The 25,347-nt window shown below is 41.2% G+C and overlaps 1 protein-coding gene across 1 annotated transcript in view; it reads right to left on the reverse strand.

The window, feature by feature from the left end:
* Positions 1–25,347, reverse strand: part of PLA2R1 (phospholipase A2 receptor 1) — a gene marked incomplete at its 3' end in the record, with an annotated part of 131,746 nt that overhangs the window by 55,184 nt on the left and 51,215 nt on the right. The window contains exons 8-10 of the mRNA XM_080928054.1: positions 25,177–25,334; positions 9,847–9,945; positions 6,495–6,607 (exon numbers count right to left, since the gene is read on the reverse strand). Of these exons, the coding sequence (XP_080784180.1) occupies positions 6,495–6,607; positions 9,847–9,945; positions 25,177–25,334 (370 nt within the window). The remainder of the gene's footprint in view (positions 1–6,494; positions 6,608–9,846; positions 9,946–25,176; positions 25,335–25,347) is intronic.

Genomic DNA, 25,347 nt, shown 5'->3' on the forward strand with positions numbered 1-25,347 from the left:
TTCCTCTACATCAAATAACAGCAAGAAATGGCTCTGCCTGTGAAGTTGGCCTTGGGTGTCATTATTCGAGACAACAGTGCTTTTGTGCTCTGTTGGTTACTGATGTTCTCTCCACTCTGATTTGCTATTGTTTGAGACAATGAAAACTTGCCTTTTGGATTGTCGAGTCTTTTCTTATGGAATGCATCTAATACTCAAACATTCAAATCTCGAAGAAAAACAAACAAACAAACAAACAAACAAAAACTAACTAAAGTTTCCTCTGTCCAGTTTACAAGATGGTACCATTAGTAAAATAATTCAGCAAGGTCATTTTTATTTTAGGCTAAACACGTTCTTTTGAAGCTGTCTGGGGAGTGGTTGAATAAGCATGCATGGTCCAGGGCAAGCTCTTGAGTATCTGCTTCCAGTTATCAAAGAAGCAAGTTTATATTCTTTACCACTTTCTGTCTGGTTCCAAACACTGGATGAAAAACTCTGGTTACAATATGTAGCTGTATCTGAGAAGAGACATTATGATGCAAGGATTTAATCTGGGTTAAATTTAATTTGCTCCAGAGGGTTAGCGTCCATGACCATCTAGGTGGCTACTATGTTGGCAGGCAGGTAGGCATGGCACTGGGGCAGTAGCTGAGAGCTTACATCTGATCCTTGAGCATGAGGCAGAGAGAAGAGAGAGCGAGTGAGGAGGGAGAGTGCACTAACTGGGATTGGAGGAGACCTTTTGAAACCCCAAAGCCCACCTTCATTGATACGCCTCCTCCAAAAGTTTTAAACTTTCCAAATAGTTCTTAAAACCAAACAATCACATATATGAGCCTATGGAGACCATTCTCATTCAAATGGCCACAGACAGTAACATTTAAATTTTTCCCAACTCCCATGCTTTAGAAGTATTTACAGAAGAACGGTTCAGAGTTAGCTATGTGTCATCTGGCCATTTCGTTTAAATTTACTGATGTTAATTCCAGTGATCTGTTTTTGCAGAAAACAAAAATTAATTCTGAAATCTATGTGCAGTTTCAAGGGATCTTGAGTCACCCAAAACAACCATGAAAAAAAAAACAAAGTTGGGAGTCTCAAAATTTTTATTTCATTAAATGTACTTTAAAACTACAGTAATCAAAATGGTGTTGTGCCTACGTGAGACTGACTTATGGGAGATTTGTGGAATAATATGGAAGAAGCCACAAAAATAAAGCCTTACATACACGGGCAAATAATTTCCAACAAAAGCACCAGGAACATTCCATGTAGAAGACCGGTTCTTCTAATAGGCGGTGCTGAAAAGCCTGGGTAGGCATTTGCAAAACAGGACCCTTACCTTATACTGAATTTTAAAATGAACTCAAAGCAGATCAAAGACCTAGAGATAAAGCTAACATTGTAAAATCTTGGGAGGAGAAAGACTTGATGGCATTGGATTTGGTAATGGTTTCTTGGATATGATACCAGAAGGACAGACAATAAAACAGCAGATAATCTGAGCCTCATCACCATGGAAAGCTTTTGGGCAACAAAAATCAAAAACTGAAAAGGCAATTCCAAAATGAAGAGAATATTTCCAATCATGTATTAGGTAGAGTCTAATATACAGACTACATAAATAACTCTTTTATAATTCAACAATAATTTAAGGACTTAAATAGAAATTTCTCTAAAGATGATGAGCAAGTAGCCAATAAGCACATCAAAAGGTGTTCAACACTTATAACCATCACGAGAAATAAAACCCACAGTAGTCATGAGATCTTTAGTAGGATGGCTACTACCAAATCAGAAGGAAAGAAAACAACTAGAGGAAGTAAAGTCCAGAATGTGGAGAGATTGGTGCCCTGTGTGCTGCTCAGGTGCAAAATGGTATGATCATTAGGGACAGCAGTTTTGTCATTTTTCCAGATATTAAAAATAAAATCACACGATTCACTAATGTCTCTTCTGGCTATATCCTCAAGGAATTAAAACTAAGGACTCGTGTTTATTTATTTAAAATAGTATTATTCACAGTAGTTAGATGCTGGAAGCGATGTTTGGTGGTTTGAATAGATTTGGCCCCCACACACTTGTGGCTTTGAATGTTTGGCCTGTGGGGAGTGGCACTATGAGGAGACATGGCCTTGTTGGAATAGCTGTGACCTTGTTGGAAGAAGTGTGTCACTGTGGTGGTGGGCTTTGAGGTCTCTTCCTATGCTCAGGCTCTGCTCAGTGAGAAAGAGACCCTTTTGCTTGCTCTCTGCTGTGGGAGACAGTGTCCTTCTGGCTGCCTTTGCATCAAGATATAGAACTCTTGGTTCCTCCTGCAACATGTTTTTGTGAACACTGCCATGCTTCCTGCCACAAGGGTAATGGACTGAACCTCTGAAACTATAAGCCAGCCCCACAGGAAGAAAATTCTGACATAGGATGTACTGTATATAAAATTTGAAGGTACTGTGCTAAGTGAAATGAGCCAGGTGAAGGGTCTTATTTAAGGTTTCATTACTGTGATAAGACACCATGACCAAGGCTACTGTTATAAAAGAAAACATTTCATTGGAGCTATCTTACAGTTTCAGTCCATTATCATCATGGTGGGAAGCATAGCAGTGGGCGGGCAGACATGGTGGTAGAGGAGACAAAAGTTTTACATCTTGATCCAAAGGCAGGAGGAGGAGACTGGTTGTGTTTCAGACTAGATGTAGCTTGAGCATTTAAGACTTAAAGTCCCACCTCCACAGTGACACACTTCCTCTAAGAAGGCCACACCTCCTCCAATAAGGTCATAGGTCCCAATAGTACCACTCCCTATGACCAAACATTCAAACACATGAATCTATAAGCGCCATACCTATTCAAACCACCACATGTAACAACACAGATATAGGATGGTTATATTATATCTGATGCCTTGAATAGTCCATCTTCTAGAGACTGAAAACAGAAACCTGTCCATTGGGAGTGAGGGTGGGTGGGGGATGGGGAATCAGAAGTATTGCTGGATGAATATGGGGTTTTGAGTGCAGAAAGGAGATATATGGTCTGGAGACAGATGATGTTGGTGGATGCAGATCGATGTGAATGCATTTAAGACCACTGATGCTCCCTTAAAGTCATGATAATGGTACATTTTATTTCAGGAATATTTTACCAAGATAATTCTAATTGTGCTTAGGGGAATATGACTTTCAAAACAGGAGAATGTGAACTGAGGTAGCTTATCATTTTTCAGGCAAACTCAAAAAAAAATCAAGTATCATTTGCATTATTTTGTGCAAAACTTTTCATGGCTGACTGATTCATGGTTCATTGACTTAGTTATCAAGCACATAGGGAATAATCTGTGATATCACTGCAATTCAGTTTTCTATCCTGTTCTGTCTGGAAGCAAAGTAACCAGACCTGAAGAGGGCTGCTGTTGTTGCTTATTTGTTTGTTTTTTTAATAGTAGTCCAGTAAATAAAAATTAGTTACTCAGATGGAAGGGTCTGTTTTTCTTCCTTTTTTTATTCCACAATGAGTTTAAAAAGTCCTAAGCCTGAAACAATTTTCCCTAGAGTAAAAGGAATGAGTCATTTTCATCAGTTGGTTCTAATTGCACCCATCAAACCTGTCACCCCACTGTGCAGACAGTGGAAAAATCAATCAACAACTACAAGCCTAGGTGCTCAGAGTGGTGAAGAGTCTATAACTCAAGCAGGACATCAGTAATGAAGGCAGATAATTTCCAAGTCTATCAGTGGGAACTCCTGGGTTTGAGAAACCTTTCCTGACACTGCCCATGTTTCTCAGACAAGTCCTGCTGCAGGACACTCCAGCACTGACAATCACTTGGCTTCTTCCCTGATGGGGTCAGAATGAAATGAGGGCCCACTTTTCCTTGACCACCCATGGTGGAGCCTCTGCTTTGGATGTGTTTGTTTGTGGAGGCAAGTCTTGGTGTTGACTCATTGAGTGGCAGAGATATCACATCGTTGGCCTCATGCATAAGTCCTGCAAGCTCCATTGGAGACTGGAGGTATGCCAGGACAAGGTTACCTGGATGGGCTTACATGCCTCGTGCTGGTTAAGTTTTATGGCAACTTGACATAAGCTAGAGTCATGTGAGATGAGAGAAACTCAATGGAGAAAATGCCTCCAGAAGAGAGACTATAAACAGAATAGTCTATAGGATATCTTTTCAACTCATGATCGATGGGAGAGGGCCCAGCCCTTGTGGGTGGTGCTATCCCTGGGCTGGTGGTCCTGGCTGAACAAGCCATGAGAAATAAGCTAGCACACAACCCTCCTCATGGCTTCTGCATCACCTCCTGCCTCCAGGTTCCCACTCAGTTTGATTTTCTACCTTGGCATCCCTAGTGAGCCAAATAAACCCTTGCCTCCCCTTTGGTCCTGGTGTTTTATCATAGTAATATTAGCCCACTCTAATGGCTGAAATTAACATAAAAATTAAATTGTGTGATACTCTGCTTCAGACTGTACCCGAGTGTTGGCTGCTAAATATAGTTTGCAAAGCAAACAACAACAACAACAAACAAACAAACAAACACCTCAGAATTGTTTGTAGAATCCTTTGAAATCCAGTTGAGAGGAAATGAAACTCTGTGTTGGATTGGGCCCCATTGGCACTCTTAGTGATATGCAAGGCTACCTCCTTGCCCGGTTGTTCTGCTACTCCAACTCCTTGACTTGTTTCATGTCTGGAATGTTTGATCTCTTCAGTTCTATTCTACAGAAGGTTTAGTCACACTACCTGTATTTCTTCAAATAGCATGCAGTGTTTAATAGGTTATCCTTTACAAAACTGGTATTCAGTATGTATATATATATATATATATAGAGAGAGAGAGAGAGAGAGAGAGAGAGAGAGAGAGAGAGAGAGAGAAAGTGAAATGGATAGATAGATAACATGTAAAAAGTAATTATTGTATGAGAATGTTTTGCACAACTGTCCCATATCCTAGCTGGTCTTCTTTATATCCACAGTGTAAAGAAGGGTGAGGAGGGTCACCAGACCCTCATCTGAGTATCAGCTGTCCCACACTGCCTGATGATTTAGGTCTGAAAAGACTGAGTGAGGAGGAGGTTCCAACAAGGCAGCTACCTGGGAGCCCTCTTCCCTGCTGGGCAAAGGATTTCTAGGTGTGGCCTGTTGGTGAAGGAATAACCATGTTCCAGTAAAGAGCCTACGCTTTGTAAGAAAGCCAAATCAACTCATCGGCTTCCGAGAATGAATGTCATGTGCCTCAATTTGTGATTGGGACCTTAGGAGGGGGGTAGATCTTGTTTATATCTCCCCAGAGGGAAAAATTTGAGTTACAGTGACAGACACTCAATGAATATCCAACAGAAAACTGAGATATTAAGAAGATGAAACAATTAGACTTCTGGCTTTCAGTGGAATCATAATTAACAAAGAAAGTTAGTCTCACTGGGCAGGCTCCTATAATGTCCAATGTTGGGTCTCTAACTGGGAGACTTGTGATCCCAAGTACTCTTGGAGCTTTGGGGAGCTGAGGAGAGAGAGGATCCCTCTGCCTGGAAGTTGTGTCCTAGGGAGAAAGGGAGAACTAGAAATTGCACCAAGATCTAGCACACTTTTGCTGTGCCCCAGTGAGGGCCGCTCTGCCCACCAAACACTGCCTGCCAGTCCATTCTTCTGGGTGTCAGTCTACTTCCCAGGCATGACCATATTCCTAAGTACTGTGGATGGAAGAGGGTGAGAGGGGAAAGGTCATGATAATGGCTGTGAATGTGGACTTCCAAAGTAGGGTTAGCAGGGTGTGTGTGTGTGTGTGTGTGTGCGAGCGCCCGTATATGTGTGTGTTTACTTTGACACAGAGTCTCAAATGTAGCCCTGGCTAGCTTGGAATTCACTGTGTAGACCAGGTTGGCCTTGAACTCACAGAGGCGGCCCACTTTGCTGATACAGTTTCCCATGGAAGCACTGAAGAATCTTACCCATGTTCTTAGGCACGGAAGAGTTATTTCGCAATCCCCAGTGTCCTGGGCATCGTTATGGACTTATCTTTGTTATGACATTGTTTATTCCCTTTACATATTTGTAACATGCTTCGAATTTGAAATAGGCATAGTCTCTGTGTGTCAGGAAGACAGCCCTGTACAGAGCAATCTAAGTTTAAATTAAAAACCCTAAGAAGCATTTGTCTGCCCCTTCGATCTCCTATTTCCTCTTCTGTGAAAGAAAGCACAACTTCTAACCATCACACTTAAAAGTACTATCCAATGACATTTTCTTCTCATTGCAAACAGGAGACAAACCCTTAACCGAGCAGGACAACCAGTGAAGGTTCTTAGAAAGTAAAAGCCACCTTAAACTTCACTGTTTGCCATTACAACAAAAAACCGAGTTAGAAATAACACCAGATTTCAACTCTTCTCCAAATCAGTTAATATGCTACCACACACGATTTAATTGTGGGCAAGCGCTTTGGACAGACGTTTGCCACTGCAAAGCCCATGCCAAAGCAGAGGCTTCTTAGAGAGTACGCACTTACCGGCTAGTGATGGTTAGGAGGGAAGGAGGGCAGTAGTAACCACCTGAAGCCTGCTCAAAACTTCTCAGGACTGTGTCGATTTTGTAACAAAATCCGTTGTGTCTCTCCCAGCCCTTAGGGGGGAAACAAAATGGGGAAAATAAGGACACAATGTAATTTAGCTAAGTGCCAAGACCCCCATCCCCCTTTCCACTTGTTCCGTTTTCTTTTCTGACTCAGATTTTTGTTTTCATACCACTCTGCTGGAATTACTACCCATCACGGCACCGCCTACACTTAATTAACTAGTTTACATTTCAAAAAAAAAAAAAAAAACATAACCACCTTAAAAACAAACACAACTGAAAATAAAGGCGAAACACTGCACAAACAAAGAAATCGATTAAGGGATACTGACTCGAGAGCCCCCATTCTTTCTTAGGCTCACAGAATTTCTTTCAGATGGCTCTGATGTTTGGGCTAAAATATAGCATTGTCCATCGAGGAAGGATGCTCAGTGGTTTGAATTCTGGGTTCCCCATTAAGCCACTTTATTAATAAATATCGGATGTACTCTAAGAGACACAATCTCTCCACATCTAGTTTTCTCATCTATGAACTGAGAGTTAAGAATTCATGGCTGTCCCAAGGAGCAAAGGAGAGAAAAATGTAGGAGAGGCCTTAAGTAGAAGAAGAAAATGTGTCAGGACAGTGAAGCCGGGTCTCTAGGTAGTTTGGAATGTGATGGAATTTTTTCAGTTTGATTTGACAACAGCTGCTTTGGGTTACTAGGGACTTAAGTAGTTACTAACCAGTTGATCAGCTGGGCCTATCCTGAAGTTCTATCTAGTTCTTGTGTAATCTGAGGTACTTTTTTGTTGCCGCCGCTGCTGTTGTTTTGAATCCTGGTAGCTCACACTTGTCTAACCTGACACCTGCTAATTTTCCCAGACTATCCGAAAACTTGTGATCCTTCCGCCTTAACCTCCTGGAAGTCAGGACTACAGGAGACATTGAGTCCAGGTAAAGTCACGGTTTTTGCCTTTTATTCCCCACGCTGTAGGTGGGACCCACACTTGGCAAGTCCTTTGCAACTGAGATACATCCGCAGCCCCCAGAATGGTGTTGTTTGGATCATAATGCTTCCAAGTAGAAAATAGCTCCCTAATACATACACACACACACACACACACACACACACACACACACACACACACACACACACATGGCTAAAATCTTTTCCCCCTAAATTAAGTGGTTATCCTTTGGGGGACTAAGAATGTAAGTTTGGAGACGTAGAGGAAGATGACAATTTGTCAGTCAGCTCTGTCAGTTAGCTGTAGAATGGAGGTAGAGGGGGTCTCTTCCTTAAAATCATGTGTGAAGTGGCTACCCATTCATTCTAGCAAAGCTGACTGCACTTCTGCTTCCTACACTACCAGGTCACATGACTCCATCTGTCTGTGCTTGCTTCCGAGCCAGTTTAAAGTGCTCACCATTTTGTACCCTGCCAGTGACCACCACCAACTTTTGATCAGAGACAAGATGATTTCTAAGATATTTCTTGGAAAAGGTCTCAGTTCTGGGCTTAATGGCAGAACACTTTAGAAATTGGCTAATTCAGTTAAAAAACACCCCAGGAAACCAGCCAACCACAGAACTCCTCCACTCTCTCGTGGTCTACCCTGCTCTCCTCTTGTCATTCTGTTCTGGGGCCTCAATGTAAAAGCTCCAGACTGAACCCCTCAGGTACCTCTGGGTTGTCCTTGGAAGGACAGGAGAAAGAGTGACTGATATTTGACTTTCCTGACAAAGTATTTCTTATTGTTCACACCACCCAACACCCCAAAATGACTCAGTGAGGAATAAAAATCACTGTTTTGCCTTTGAAGTAATCAGTTTTTTTAAACTGTTTATTTTCTTCCATCCTTCCTTTCTGTCTTTCCTTCCTTCTTTCTTTTTTCTTTCTTTTTCTTTCTTTCTTTCTTTCTTTCTTTCTTTCTTTCTTTCTCTTTCTTTTTTTAAAGACAGTGTCTTATGTAGCCAAATTGGCCTAAAACTTGCTATAAAGTTTAGACTGGTCTCAAATTCATGATCTTCCCTAGCATTTTTTCTTTTTATAAACCTCAGTATGAAGATTATAGTACATGCTTCAGTACAGGCTTCAAGACTCATTCCATAAATCAATTATACACATGTACCAATCACTTAACAAGTTTTACTGAAGCAGTCAACAAAAACAAAAAGCATTAGGAAGTCATATCCCCAAACGGATACAAAATAAAATGGATGGGAAATTTCCCATAAAACTCAAGAATTATCTCCGGATGTGGAATCTTTAAAGACTGGTGATGCTTGCAGTGAGAGGGAGCAAAAGAGAGTTCAAAGGGCACAGCAGTTGTTTGGGCTGTGCTCTCGAAAAGCTGCCAGCTTGCCTTGGAAGGCCCAGAAAGGTAGATTTTAGGTCTGTGTTTACTGGAACTAATTTAGGAATTGAGGTCCTTAGATGGAATGTCCGGTGGCATTTTGGCTGTGGTTGGAGTATTGTCCAGCCAGTGTGCAGGGTCGCTTGTGTGGATTCACATGGATTAGTGAGGAAAGTGCAGCTTCTGCTGAAATAGGTCACTCCTTAGTTAGACTACATTTAGGTGGGTTAGGAAACGAGAGAGAGAGAGAAAGAGAGAGACAGAGAGAGAGAGAGAGAGCCTGACAGAATTCTAAGAGACTAAACCTGACAGAGTTCTAAAACTTTCCTGCAAAATATTAAATTCATTAAAGAAACTTGAAACCTTCTGGCTTTTAGATATAAAGCTAAAGCGATAGTTTGTATGGAAAGTATGTAAAAATACCTTGCCAGTTGCACCAAACATAGCCTGACCATCCGTTTCCCGAGAAACATATACTATATGAGTACATTGTATTTATTATTAACAACATTTAAGACTTGGAAGGGTAAAGGGAGGCAGGATCCTGACAGCAGAACCTTGAACTCTGCACCCACGCTCCCCGGCACTCCACTTGAGAATTGTGAGAACCCCGTATAGGATGGGGTATCATGTAACATGTGGAATGAGGCATCATGTGATGTGTGAGACGGGAGGGACATCACCTGATCACTGTTGTTTTTTATAGAGGGAATAATGGGTTTGTTTACAGCTTTATCTTTGTTAAAAAAAAAATAAAGTAGTTTCTGGTCAAAGAGCACAGTCAGACATGTCCGTCTGAGGGCTGAAAAGCATTTTGATACCTCAGAGGAAATCTGACTTTTACGGGGAAAATTCTCACTCAGAAGTGGGGCTGCTTTTCTCCAGGCTGGGCACATTCTTGTAGTTCTGTGGTCCCTGTGCCTCATGCCAGTGTTCCCCATACTTACCGCTTGGCATCCGGAGTCCTCATCCTCAAGGACTTGCCCTGCTTTCTTACAAACATAGGACAGTGTTTCTTTACAGCTTTTCACTTTCCAGCGTCCGTCCTAAAGGGAAGAGTGGCGGGAGGAATGAGTAGACTCTGGACAGGACATTGCTGAGCAGCAACGTTAGTCATGAGCGGAGCTGTGACCCTTCGTGGTCAAACAAAGGAAGGCCTGGTAGCTGCTCTTTGCCTGTGGCAGTTGGAGTGTGGTTCAGAGCTGGATGAACCCAAGTGAGGAAGGAATTTGGTTGGTTCTGGGAATACATACCCCAAAACTACCATGACTTGTCCTCAGGGTCAAAATTCATGTCCAACTTCAACACCCTTCCTCACTAAGCTTCCTCTTTAATTAATTAAATTTTTTTTTTTTTGCCTGCCAAAGCCTTTATTTAAATCACAATGAGTAGTGCATAGCTTGGCTACCCGCCCCTGTGATTGAGCTTTTGGGGGTCCACAAAGTCAGCTCTGTAGTCATTGATCTCCTGGGCTTGGGCAGATCATCATGATGGGTATAGTTAATTCTATACCAGTGGTCAGACAGAAACCTGAGGGGGTGAGTGTTTTAGATAGGGTTTTGTTTTTTAAACTGTAACCAGCTTTTTTAAAGACACTTTTCATAAACAATCATGGTATTCAGACAGGACATGAGCAGACATTCAACAATATACAAGAACTTCCAAATTCCCTTCTTGTGTAGACTACCAAAATCAGACAGCCACTGCAAAACCCAATGAAATCTTCATTCAATGCTTTGAAAAGCGGAAAGTAGCTTAGAGTGAGGGTTGACATTCCACATTAAGGATGTTGTTTAACAACTTTTCACAAGCAGACCCTGACTTTCAGGAAATGAACATGGCAGAATTATCAATCTGAAGATCCACAATCTTTGATAAAAGGAACCATTGCACTTCTGAGAACACTTGATGAAGTCACCGTGAAGTCTACATTGTCCAAATAGACTAGAAAACTGATTTTGGGGGTCAGGTTCCAACAGGTCTCTGGTTTTAAGGGAATTACATCTACGCTGATGGTACAGGGGGAAGAGGTTAGAAAAATGAATTTAGAGTTTCCCCAGGCCACAAGGCATTTTGTGCCTTGCAGAACCAGGAGCCTTTCATAATTATCAAGAAAGAGGTTTTCTGTCCTCAATCCAGCTTGAGTGATATTTTGTTAGTGACACATGATCCTTTGCCCCCAACAATAAAGTATTCTGTGTGCTAACATTATAGTTTTTTTTAAGTAAAACAAAATTCTGCATTTTTATAAAACTTGATAAAAATAGCATTTCAAACTGTATAGTCACCAGATGTACACAGTTATCAAAAATGCACACATGTCACTGGGAATCTCCAGCACCTTCAGCTTTCTGTGCCTGGTCTGTTTTGGCATCTCCATGTTCTGCAGGATTATTCACATCCTTACTGGGGTCGGCTTTCCCCTTCTTCCCCTTGGGTACCTTCTCTCCCTTCTTTGCTGGGGCCTTTTAAGACTTTGGCTCAGGCTTTGGAGGAACAAGTTTAGCAGACAACCTTTCAGATCCTCTCTGTGGCTTGTCCTTCACCTTGGCTTTGTCTCCTTTAGCATCCCCTTCAGCCTTTCTTTTGGGCATGGCGGTGGCAGGGGACGTTGGCGCTGAACACGAGTATACAGCAGCACGTGGCTTTGGTGTGTCTGGGGGTCGTCCCGGCTGCTTCTTCCCTTAGAGTTTTGCTGCTGTGAAGAGACACCATGACCAAGGCAACTCATATAAAGGACAACATTTAATTGAGGCTGGCTCACAGGTTCAGAATCATTATCATCAAGGCAGGACCATGGCAGCATCCAGTCAGGCATGGTGCTGGACGAGCTGAGAGTTTTATATCTTCATCTGAAGGCTGCTAGAAAACTGACTTCCAGGCAGCTAGGACAAGGGTATTAAAGCCCACACTCACAGTGACACACTTCCTCCAACAAGGCCACACCTCCTTATAGTGCCACTCCCTAGGCTAAGCATATACAAACCACCACATTCCACTCCTTGGCCCTAATAGGCTTCTTCAAACACATGAGTTTATAGGGGCCATACCTAGCCATAGCATAATAAAAAAGTACATTTAGTCCAACTTCCAAAGCCCCCAAAGTCTGTAGCAGTCTCAACAATGTTAAAAGTCTAAAGTTCAAGGTTCTCTTGTAAGACCCATGAAATCACTTAACTGTTATCCCCAAAGCAAGACAGGAAACCAGCTGGGCAAACTCCAAACTCTGCATCTCCACGTCTGATGTCAAAGTGGTCTTCAGATCTCCAACTCCTTTTTCAGGTTCATTGACTGCAACAAACGTCTTTCTCCTGGGCTGGTTCCACTCCATTAGCAGCTTTCCTCGGCAGATAGCCCACAGCTTTAACATCTTGGGGTAGCCCAGCCAGCTTCAGCTTTGTAGCTCCTTGTTCTAATGTCTGGAATGCACACATGATCTTCTTGGGTCACTTCTCTGCCCTCTGTAGCACTCTGACCTCAGGTTGATCCACTTCACTGCTGCTGCTGCTCTTGGATCTTCCACTGCAACTAGGCTTCACCAATAGTCTCTCATGTACTCTCTTGACAGTGCCAGGCCTCAACTTCTTTGCATGACCCCTTCACGCCTTCAAAGCCAGTACCACCTGGGTGACTCTTACACATTACAAAATATAGCTGCAGCAAGAGGTACAACCTTAACTATCTCTGTACCACGACTTTTTTGTGCTCTCAGAAAACACTTCCCAGAAGATTTCACCTCAGTGATGCTGGTTCTTCTTGATCATCTCTAATACTTAGCTCCAACTAATCAGGATCAATTGTCCTAGCAGTCTCTTCTATTTGTCATTCTAAAGCTAGAGATGCATGGCCTCTCTGCTGAGTTCTGCTGCTTGCTGGGGCTGGAATATGGCCCCTTGTTCTATTACATCATCACCAAAGATTTATTTATTTTATGTATGTGAGTACACTGTCGCTGTCAGGCACACCAGAAGAGGGCATCAGATCTCATTACAGATGGTTGTGAGCCACCATGTGGTTGCTGGAAATTGAACTCAGGACCTCTGGAAGAACAGTCAGTGCTTAACCACTGAGCTTTAATTAAATATTTTTATTTTTTGAGAGTAGGTCTTATTATGCAGCTCTAGACTGGCCTAGAACTCACTACACAGCCTAGATTTGCTTCAGCCCAGCAATCTTCCTGCTAGAGTTAGGACTACAGGCATACCCAGGCCCGGCTTCCTTCTCTCCCTCCCTTCTTTTTGTCTTTTCTTCCTGTTCTTGTGTATATACTGTGAATGTACATGTTCACATGTATGCATATATGTATATATTGGTGTGTGTGCATGCACGAATATAAACCAGAAGTTGATATTACATGGCATTCTCAATTGCTTACCTCCTTATTTTTTTGAGACATAGTCTCTCATTGAACCTGAGCTGACCATTTGGTTAGGCTTGCTTGCCAGTGAGCTCTGGGGAACTGCCTGTCTCCTTCCTCCCTACTGCTGGGGTACAGACATGACCCCATGTCTATGTTTTTACATGTATGTTAGGATCTGAACTCAGGTGCTCATGCTTGCTGGGTAAGTACTTTATACTCATGGAGACATCTCTTCAGCCCCAGCTTCCTCTTTATGTACAGACCCCTTTAGGTCTTCTCTTATTTATGCTCAAATCAGTGGTTCTCAAACTATGAGTCATGACCCCTTTGTGGGGTCACATATAAGATAATCCTGCATATCAGATATTTACATTAGGTTTTATAACAGTAGCCACAAAGTAGCAACAATAAAAAAAATTTTATGGTGGGTGGGGGTCACCTCAACATGAGGAACTGTATTAAAGGTCACAGCATTAGGAAGGTTGAGAACTGCAGGTCTAAAGCTCTTCTCAGCTCCTTTACTGATAATAATAAAGTAGAGAAAAGACCAAAATACTGTTTTCCCAGACAACCTTGAAATCCTAACACAAAACAGCTCGTTAGGTGTTGTTTTGTTGTTCAGGTTTTTAGGGGGATATGGAGTCCTCTGATTGCCTTCAGGGAAATAGTACATCTTCACCGGTAAGAGATGTGCTGTGCCTCTCCGTGGAACTTGCCAGAAAATCACTGCCTGCTATAGGACGGTGCCAGGCATACTACAGGTGCTTAGTAGCTGCTGGGAGATGTGTGAATAAATCTAACACCTTCAGATTTAGGTGTTAGGTAGATTTATGTAAAGTCAGTGATAAGTAATTGCTTATTCATATAATAATAATAATTATATCCATACTGAGATCTACTTGATAAAAGTAAATGTTAATTTCAGTGTTTCATCTACTTACTGTTTAAGGTGTTTATAAGCTGCAAAAAAAGGAGAAGGTACTACAAAATCTCTCAGAGCATGGTTGTTCTGATTCATGCAACAATATTGTCCTAGGTAGTGTTCGTATTGCTGTGATGAAACACCATGACCAAAAGCAATTTGAGGAGGAAAGGGTTCATCATCAAAGGAAGCCAGGATAGAAACTCAACAGGGCAGGAACCTGGAGGCAAGAGCTGGTGCAAAGGCCAAGGGGGTGCTGCTCACTGGCTTACTCCCCATGGCACACACAGCCTGTTTTATTATAGAACTCAGAATCATCTGCCCAGGGATGGCACTGAAAAGAAAAGGCTAGTAATTTTCCACCAGCCTCAAGGCGCCAAGTAACCTCTCTCCCCTCCAAGAAGAAATGCTTCAATCTTATCTCTCCACAGTTCCTGGAATGTTTCCAGAGCACCAAGCAGCCCTTCCACCCAGGAAGAAATGTTCCAACTTTATCTAGACACCCACCCCTATTCTGGCACAGCTTAGCCTCTGGAGTGTGGGCTGAGAACCCCAACCCTGCTCAAGTTGGCAGCAGCCAATCACCTTAAAAGTGAAATGACCTCACCAATGCTTGCATGCCTAATCACCACCACTGTAGCCTGCCCTTTACAAAATATATAAAAACTGTACTAACGGGAAGTTTGGGGTTGCTTCTCCTCTGGATGTAAGTCAACCCCGGCAATGGACTAATAAGCCTCTTGTGTTTGCATTGATCCCTGATTTCTCATCTCATTCATGGGAGTCTTCACATAGATAAGACTCGGTTTGGGTCTTACAGCACCACCCACAATGTACTGGGTCCTTCTCCATCAATCACTAATTAAGAAAATGCCTGATCAGGATTCTTGGCCTGCCCACAGAGAGCTGAGCCCCCAGAGGAGATGCAGGAGCGCTCTCCCTCATGAGCCCATGGGTAAGCCCATGCCTACTCTCCACTGACTATCATGGAAGAGACCTCCTGGAACTCTCAGGGCACAGGTATTACAGTACTGCCTGGGTCTGTACCCTTAGGCCTCCATTTGCACCCAGAGGTAGAGCTGGCCCATCATCATCGGAACTCACAGCCTGCCCATAGAGAGCTGAGCACCCAAGACCAATCTCCCTCCAGAGCCCATGACACACAGACGCACAGGAGAGACAAGCTCCATTCAGAGACAAGATTAACTAACATCAACAGTAAGAAGACAGTGATTGCAAGAGGCAAGCACAAGAATCTAAGCAACAGAAGCCAAGTGTCTTAGTCAGGGTTTCTATTCCTGCACAAACATCATGACCAAGAAGCAAGTTGGGGAGGAAAGGGTTTATTCAGCTTACACTTCCACATTGATGTTTATCACCAAAGGAAGTCAGGACTGGAACCCAAGCAGGTCAGGAAGCAGGAACTAATGCAGAGGCCATGGAGGAATGATACTTACTGGCTTGCTTCCTCTGGCTTGGTCAGCCTGCTTTCTTATAGAACCCAGGTCTACCAGCCCAGGGATGGCACCACCTACAATGGGCCCTGCCCCTTGATCACTAATTGAGAAAATGCCTTACAGCTGAATCTCAAGAGGCATTTCCTCAACCAAGGCTCCTTTCTCTGTGATAACTTCAGCTTGTATCGAATTGACACAAAAATAAGCAGTACACCAAGACAACCTGGCAACATCAGAATTCAGGTCTCCCACCACAGCAAGTAATGTATCTCCAAACACACCAGAAAAACAAGATTTGGACTTAAAAATAATGCCTCATGTTGATGATAGAGGGCCTCGAGAAGCACATGAATAACTAACTCTCTTAAAGATATACAGAAGAACATAGATAAACAAGCAAAAGCCCTCAGGGAAACACAGGAAAACACAAGCAAACAGATGAAGGTATTGAACAAAACCATCCAGGATCTGAAAACAGAAATGGAAACAATAAAGAAAACACAAAGAGAGAAAAACCAAGAAAAAAGGTCAGGAATCAATACACATGAGCATCACCAACAGAATATAAGAGATGAAGGAGAGAATCTCAGGGGTAGAAGATAACATAGAAAGCATTAATCCAAAACATCCAGAAAATCCATGACACAATGTGAAGACCAACCTGAAGATAACAGGTATAGAATAGAGCAAAGATTTTCAACTAAAAGTCCCAGTAAATATCTCCCTAACCTAAAGAAACAGTTAACAATTAAGATACAACAAGCCTACAGAACTGCAAATAGATTGGACCAGAAAAGAAATTCCCACCTGACACATAATAATCAAAATATCAAATGTTCAAAGCTAAGAAAGTATATTTAAAGCAATAAGGGGGAAAAGGACAAGTAATATATAAAGGCAGACCAATCAGAATTACACCAGACTCCTCAGCAGAGACTATGAAAGCTAGAAGATCCTGGACAGATGTCATACAGACCCTAAGAGAACACAGGTTACTCTAATACAACAAAACTCTCAGTTTTGATAGATGGAGAAATCAAGATATCCCAGGACAAGACCAAATTTACATGATATCTGTTCACAAACCCAGCCCTACAAAGGATAATAGATGGAAAGCTCCAACACAAGGAAGGAAACTGCACTCTAAAAAAAGCAAAATAATAATAATAATAATAATAATAATAATAATAATAATAATAATAATAATAATAATCTTCTCGCAACAAATCCAAAAGAAGAAAGACACACAAACAAACATAATTCTACCTCAAAACTAACAGGAGGGGTTCTCCTTAGCATCTGAGGCGGCTTGAATGGTTGTTACCTGAGCAATGCTGCTCGGGCCTGTGAGGAGTGCTCAGGCAAGCTCCGAGGTTGTGAAATGGTTCAGAGATTCAGTCCATTATCATCAAGACAGGAGCATGGCAGCTTCCAAGAAGGCATGGTGCAGGAGGAGCTGAGAGTTCTACATCTTTATCTGCAGGCCTCTAAGAGAAGACTGACTTCCAGGCAGCTAGGACTGAGGATGCAGTGACCTATGACGATGTGCATGTGAACTTTACTCAAGAAGAACGGGCTTTGCTGGATCCTTCACAGAAGAATCTTTACAAAGATGCTAGAAACCTACCGGAACCTCAATGCTATAGGCTATGATTGGAAAGACCATAATATGGAAGAACATTGTCAAAGTTCTAGAAGACATGCAAGGCATGAAAGAAGTCTTACTGGAGAGAAACCCTCTAAATATACTCAATGTGGTAAAGCCTTTGCATGTCACAGTTATCCTCAAAGGCATAAAAGAATCCATACTGGAGAGAAACCCTATGATGGTTTTCAATATGGTAAAGACTATTATGATGAAGACATCATAACAGTCTCCAAATATATAACAGAACATATTCTGGAGATAAGCCCTACAAATGTAATCGATGTGATAAAGTCTATTCACAATATAGTCATCTCCAAATTCATAAATGAACACATATTGGAGAGAAGCCCTATGAATGTAATCAATGCGGTAAAACCTTTGTATATCACTGTTATCTTCAAATACATAAAAGAACACATACTAGAGAGAAACCCTACAAATGTAATCGATGTGATAAAGCCTATTCCCATCACAATTATCTCCAAAGACATAAAAGAATGCATACTGGAGAGAAACCTTATGAATGTAAGCAATTTGGTAAAGCCTTTGCATGCTATGGTCAGCTTCAAAGGCATGAAAGAACTCATACTGGAGAGAAACCTTACGAATGTAATCGATGTGACAAAGCCTTTGCATGACACAGTCATCTCAAAATTCATAAAAGAACACATACTGGAGAGAAACCCTATGAGTGTAATCAATGTGGTAAAGCCTTTGTATGTTCCAGTCATCTCCAAAGACATAAAAGAATGCATACTGGAGAGAAACCTTACAAATGTAATCAATGTGGTAAAGCCTTTGCATATCATTGTGGACTTCAAAGTCATGTAAGAACAGATACTGGAGAGAAGCCCTATGAATGTATTTAATGTGGTAAAGCCTTTGCATGTCACATAAGTCTTCAAAACCATGAAAGAATGCATACTAGACAGAAACCCTATGGATGTAATCAGTGTAATAAAGCCTTAGCAAATCACTGTAGTCTTCAAAACCATAAAAGAACACATACTAGAGAGAAAACCTATGAATATGATCAATGTGGTGAAGCCTTTCCATATCATAATTATCTTCAAATACACAACACGTACTGGAGAGAAACCCTATGAATGTTATCAATGCAGTAAAGCCTTTTCATGTCATAGTAGTCTTCGAAACCATAAAAGAATGCATATTGGAAAAAAACTCTATGAATGTGATCACTGTGGTAAAGCCTTTGCATATCATAGAAATTTCCAATTACATAAAAGAAAGCATATTGGAGATAAACCTTAGAAATGTAATGATTGTGATAAAGCCTTTTCACAATACCGTAGTCTCCAAAGACATAAAAGAACACATACTGGAGAGAAACCTTATGAATGTAAGTAATGTGGTAAATCTTTTTCCTTTCATGTTTAACTTCAAAGGCAGTAAATAGTTTATACTGAAGAGTAACTTTACAAATAGAATCAGTGTAAAACCTTTGTGTTTCGTGATTATCTGAAAAGACATTGAAGAACACATACTGGAGGGAAAAAAAACTAACAGGAAACAAAAATCACTATTCTTAAATATTTCTTAACATCAATTGCTCAATTCCCCAATAAAAAGACATAGACTATCAGAATGGATACATAAACAGGATCCAACATTTTGCTGCATACAGGAAACCCATTTCAGAGACAAAGACAGACACTACTTCAGAGTAAAAGGCTGGGAAAAAAAACTTTCCAAGCAAATGGTCCCAAGAAAAAAGCTGGAATAGCCATCCTAATATCAAGTAAATAAAATTTCAACCAAAAGTTATCAAAAAAGATAAGGAAGGACACTTATTACAAATCCCAAAAATTCTATCAAGATGAACTCTCAATCCTGAACATCTATGCTCCAAATACAAGGGCATCTACATTCATAAAAGAAACTCTACTAAAGCCCAAAGCATATATTGCACCACACACAATAATAGTGGGAGACTTCAATACCCCACTCTTATTAATGGACATATCATGAAGCAGAAACTGATCAGAGACACAGTTAAACTAACAGAAGTTATGAACCAAATGGTTTTAACAGACATCTATAGACCATTTCATCCTAAAACAAAAGAATATACCTTCTTCTCAGCACCTCATGGTACCATCTCCAAAACTGACCATATAGTCAGTCACCAAACAGGCCTCAACAGATGCAAGAAGATAAAAATACTCCCATACATCCTATACGATTACCATGGACTAAGGCTGGTCTTTAATAACAAAAAAAAAAAAAAAAAAAAAAAGCCCACATACACGTGGGAACTGAACAATGTTCTACTCAACAATAGATTTGGTCAAGAAAGAAATAAAGAAATCAATTTAAAAATTAATAAACACTTAGGCAGACTAACTAGATGGCACAGACAAAGTATCCAAATTAACAAAATCAGAAATGAAAGGAGAGACTTAACAACAGAAACTGAAGAAACTCGAGAAGTCATCAGATCCTACTACAAAAGCCTATACTCAACAAAATTGGATAATCTAGAGAAAATGGACAATTTTTCTAGACAGATACCAGGTACCAAAGTTAAATCAGGATCAGATAAACTTTCTAGACAGCCCCATAACCCCTAAAGAAATAGAAGCAGTCATCAAAAACCTCCCAACCAAGAAAAGCCCAGGACCAGATGGGTTCAGTGAAGAATTCTATCAGACCTTCATAGAAGACCTAATACCAATACTTTCCAAACTATTCCACAAAATAGAAACACAGGGAACACTACCCAACTCATTCTTAGAAGCCACAATTATGCTCATACCTAAACCACACAAAGACCTTACAGAGAAAGAAAACTTCAGTCCAATATCCCTCATGAACACTGATGCAAAATACTCAAAATTCTTGCAAACTGAATCTAAGAACACATCAAAATGATCATTTCCCATGATCAAGTAGGCTTCATCTCAGAGATGCAAACATAGTTCAATATGCAGAAATCTACCAAAGTAATCCACTAATAATACTAAATAAACTCAAAGAAAAAAACCACATGATTACATCTTTATATGCTTAGAAACCATTTGACAAAATTTAACACTCTTCATGTTAAAAGTCTTGTAATGATCAGGAATTCAAGGCCCATACCTAAACATAGTAAAAGCAATATATAGCAAACCAGTAGTCAGCATCAAACTAAATGGTTTGTTTAGTTTAGTCCTACTAAAATCAGGGACTAGACAAGGCTACCCACTCTTTTCTTACTTATTCAATATAGTACTGGAACTACTAGCCAGAGCAATCAGACAGCAAAAAGAGGTCAAAATACAAATTGGAAAGGTAGAATTCAAATATTACTATTTGCAGATGATATGATAGTATAATTAAGTGACCTCAAAAATTCCACCAGAGAACTCCTACAGTTGATAAACAACTTCAGCAAAGTACCTGGATATAAAATTAACTCAAAGAAATCAATAGCCTTCCTCTACTCAAAGGATAAACAGGCTGAGAAAGAAATTAGAAAATTGACACCTTTCACAATAGCCACAAAGAGAATGAAATACCTTGGTGTGACCCTAACCAAGCAAGTGAAGGATCTGTATGACAAGAAGTTCAAGTCTCTGAAAGGATTTGAAGGAAACCTCAGAAGATGGAAAGATTTACCGTGTTCATGAATTGGAAGGATCAAAACAGTAACAATTGCCATCTTACCCAAAGCAATCTACAGATTCAGTGCAACCCCCATCAAAATCTCAACTGAATTATTTAGAGTTAGAAAGAGCAATTTTAAAATTCATTTGGAATAATAAAAAACCCAGGATAGGAAAAACTATTCTCAACATTAAAAAATAAAATGGGGGAATCACCATTCCTAATCTCAAGCTGTATTACAGATCAATTATTGTAAAAACTGCATGGCATTGTTACAGAGACAGGCTGGAAGATCAATGAAATAGAATTGAAGACCCAGAAATGAACCCACACATATATTGTCACTTCATATTTGACAAAGGAGCTAAAAACATTCAATGGAAAAAAGACAGCATCTTCAACAAATGGCGCTAGTTCAAATGGCAGTTAGCAAGCAGAAGAATGCAAATTGATCCATTCTTATCTCCTTGTACAAAACTCAAGTCCAAGTGGATCAAAGGCCTCCATATAAACCAGGCACACTGAAACCAATAGAACAGAAAGTAGGGAAGAGCTTAGAACACATAGGCACTGGGAGATTTTCCTGAACAGAACACCAATGGCTTATGCTCTAAGATTAAGAATCAACCTCATGAGATTTCAAAGCTTCTGTAAGGCCACAGACACTGTCAAAAGGACAAAATGGCAACCAACAGATTGTGAAAAGGTCTTTACAATCCTCCATCTGATAGAGGGCGAATATCCAATATATACAAAGAACTTAAGAAGTTAGACTCCAGAGAATCAAATAATCCAATTAAAGATGGAGCACAGAGCTAAACAAAGAATTCTCAACTGAGGAACATCTACTGGCTGCGAAGCACCTAAAGAAATGCTCAACATCCCTAGTCACCAGGGAAATGCAAATCAAAACCACTGTGAGATTCCATTTCACACCAGTCAGAATGGCTAAGATCAAAAACTCAGGTGACAAACAGCAGATGTTTTCAAGGATGTTGAGAATGAGGAACATTCCTCCACTGTTGGTGGGGTTGTAAGCTGGTAGAACTACTCTGGAAATCAGTCTGGACATAGTAATCTTTACTACTCCTGGCCATATAGCCTAAAGAAGCTCCAACATCTAACAAGGACACATGTTCCACCGTGTTCATAGCAGCCTCATTTATAATATCCAGAAGCTGGAAAGAACCCAGATGTCCTTCAACAGAGGAATGGATACAGAAACTGTGATACATTTACACAGTGGAGTGCTATTCAGCTATTAGAAACAATGACTTTAATGAAATTCCTATGCAAATGGGCGGAACTTGAAGCTGTCATCCTGATTGAGGCAACCCAGTCACAAAAGAACACTCATGGTATGTACTCACTGATAAGCAGATACTAGCTCCAAAAGCTCTGAATACCCAAGAAACAGTTCAAAGAGCTTATGAAGCTCAAAGTGAAGGAAGGCCAGACGTTACATACCTCCATCCTACTTAGAAGGGAGAACAAAACACTCATGGGAGGAAATAATGGGACAAATAGAGGAGCAGGGATTGGAGAAAAGATCATCCAGAGACTGCCTCACCTGAGGAATCCACCCAATATGCAGCCACTAAACCCAAGTACTATGGCTGCTGCCAAGTAGTGCTTACTGGCAGGAACCTGATATGGAATCTCCTCAGAGGCTCTGCCACAGCCATACTGATACAGAGGAGGATGCTTGCAGCTAACCATTGGACTGAACATGAGGACCCCAATGAAGGAGCTAGAGAAATGACTGAAGGAGCTGAAAGGGTCTGCAACCCCATGGGAAGAACAAAATGATCAACTAACCAAACCCACCACAGCTCCCAGGGACTATATCACCAACCAATGAGCACACATGAAAAGACCCACGGCCCCAGTGCATATGCAGTAGTAGATATCATTCTCTGGCATCAATGGGAGGAGAGGCCTTTGGTCCAGTGAAGGCTCGTTTTCCCAGTGTAGGGGAATGCCAAGGTGCTTAGGTGGGAGAGGGTAGTTGTGAGAAGGAGCACGTTCATGGAGGCAATGTTGGGGGGAGGGGGAAAGGGATTGGGGGAAAGAGGATAACTTTTCTCATCTCAGAGGACTCCAGCCTATGTCCAGTTGTCAGAAAAAAAAAAAGGCAGCACAAATATGAATATCTGTCTGTGTTTTCTTAAAATTAACTCCTATTCAGGAATTAGAAAGCACAATTAAAATAATCCAGACATAAAGACAACTATCCCACATGCCTCTCTTATGTGGAACCTAGGTTTTACACACACACACACTCATTCACATACACACTCAGACACACACATTGACACACTCAGACACACACATTGACACACTCAGACACACACGCATATATACTCATACTCACACACACACACGTTCACACACACTCACTCTCACAAACACACACATTCACACACTCACACACACATGCACTCCCACTCATATACATACATCACACATGTTCATTCACACACACTTTCACACTCTCACACTCACTCAGACACTCACATTCTCCCACACTCTCTCACACACTCAGGAGATGGGAGAGGACTTGTGTCAGGAGGAAGGAGAGGACAGGGTAATGAGGACTGACTTAGTCAAAGCTCACATAACGCTTGAACAAAATGTCAGGATAAACCCATTACTGTGTATAGTGACTATACACTAATTAAAACAATCCCTATCCAAATGTTAGCTTTCCTTCTATAAATATGGTAAGTGAAATGGTTACACCAGACAATAGAAAATGAGGTCATCTTAATTACCTCAGAACCCCTCACTCAAACACCATCAAATCCCCAAGCTGTGCTAGGTTTCAGCAGAGCTACATCCGCGGCAGACATCTAAGGAGGTTGCTGCTGCTTCCTCCCCAAATGCCACTCAGACACACACTGGTAACATGTATATTAATGAGTGCGCATGTTTCTGCAAATCTCTAAAGATACAAAAGTGAAACCTGTCACAAAAGTAAGCGCTTTGAATTTTTTTTCTGTTTGGTTGCTACAATTATTTTGTCAAGCTACCTAAGTAGTATTTAATGAGCTGCTTCTTCTGGGGAACTTGACACCGCATCCTCTGGCTAGAAAGAATGAGGGCACCCATCAAATCCTGGAGCCTCCTTAAACTCAGTCAGTGCTCTCCCTGCCCCCAACAGCTGTTTGAGCAAAGAGAGGCCATTTGTTTAAAATGTTTAAAAAAACTATTCAGACAGTTCAGACTAAAGCCACTTCTACAAACTCTGGTGTCTCAGATAAAGGGGAGATGGGAACAAAAGAGTGTGTGTGATGCTGAAGTTGTTAGTTCCATTCTTGCCACTGATTCATAGTCTTCAAAACACTCTATCAGATAAGGGAGCTTTAACACTACCACTCTCCAGCCTTCCTGTTCCCCATCTCTCCGGTAGGAATGGCCTACTCCACTACTGTCTACCAAAGTGATGCTCATTAAAAGGGGAAAACAAAACACAAAACCCCCAAAAAACAACCAACCAACCAATCAACCAACCAACCAAACAAACAAAAAATCCAACCCTGTCTCTGACCCTCCACATCCAACTTAGTTAGCAATGAATCTGGTTGAGATATTATGAATTTTTTGTTTTCTTGCCATAGTCACTCTCCTAGGTCAGCCATGGAATAGCCACCAAATGCTTTCTCTGCTTCTGTTCTGTCCTCTCCAATACATCTGTACGTTACAACCGAAGTTATTTTCAAACCAGGTTTTCCCACTGTGTCCCTGACGCACTCTGATGGCTCATATACCTTGGTTTATAAGCCAGTTTTCTTGTCCTCCCCTTGCCCCATGTCCTTTCACCTCCTTACTAATGGTAATATGTTTGGCTATTGAAGATGGCAGATCTTCACCAACCTTTAGACAAATGTGTGTGCCTGTGTGGCATTAGTAGAGGTAGCAGCAATGATCTCTCTGGGGCTTTGCCTACCTTTGTGTTTTTCTTAGACTGATTTTTTTTCTCTGTTGTGTAAAGGTTTTTGTTTCTTTGAAGTCCTAACTTAAACACCATCTCTTCAGAGAGGTCCCCCCCCCCCACCGCTTTCTTGTCTGAAGCTCCTGCTCTAATCCCAGCTTTGCCTTTCTTTCCTCAGAGTAATGGTAGTAACTTTTACCATGACCATGTGCATGGAACAAGCATGGAAGCCCCACAAAAAGCAGGAATTGACTCACTTAGACTCAACCACAACACAGTTTCTTGGTATGGGTGGGTCTCAGCTTCAGTGCCACAAAACTGACCACTGATGAAATGAATCAACTTACAGATTGATCTGCTGAGACACACAGCTGTCTTCTGATTGGAAGAATTGGAGGCTTGAGAGGGGACCAGTTAGTGAAGGTGACAGAGGAGCCACTGGACCATACAAAGGAAACTGGAATTTTATTGCTACTCAAACCAATCCATGTTTCTGATACATTCTCTGTAAGAAATAA

This window comes from Micromys minutus (genome assembly GCF_963924665.1).
Source record: "Micromys minutus genome assembly, chromosome: 13".
NCBI lineage: Eukaryota > Metazoa > Chordata > Mammalia > Rodentia > Muridae > Micromys > Micromys minutus.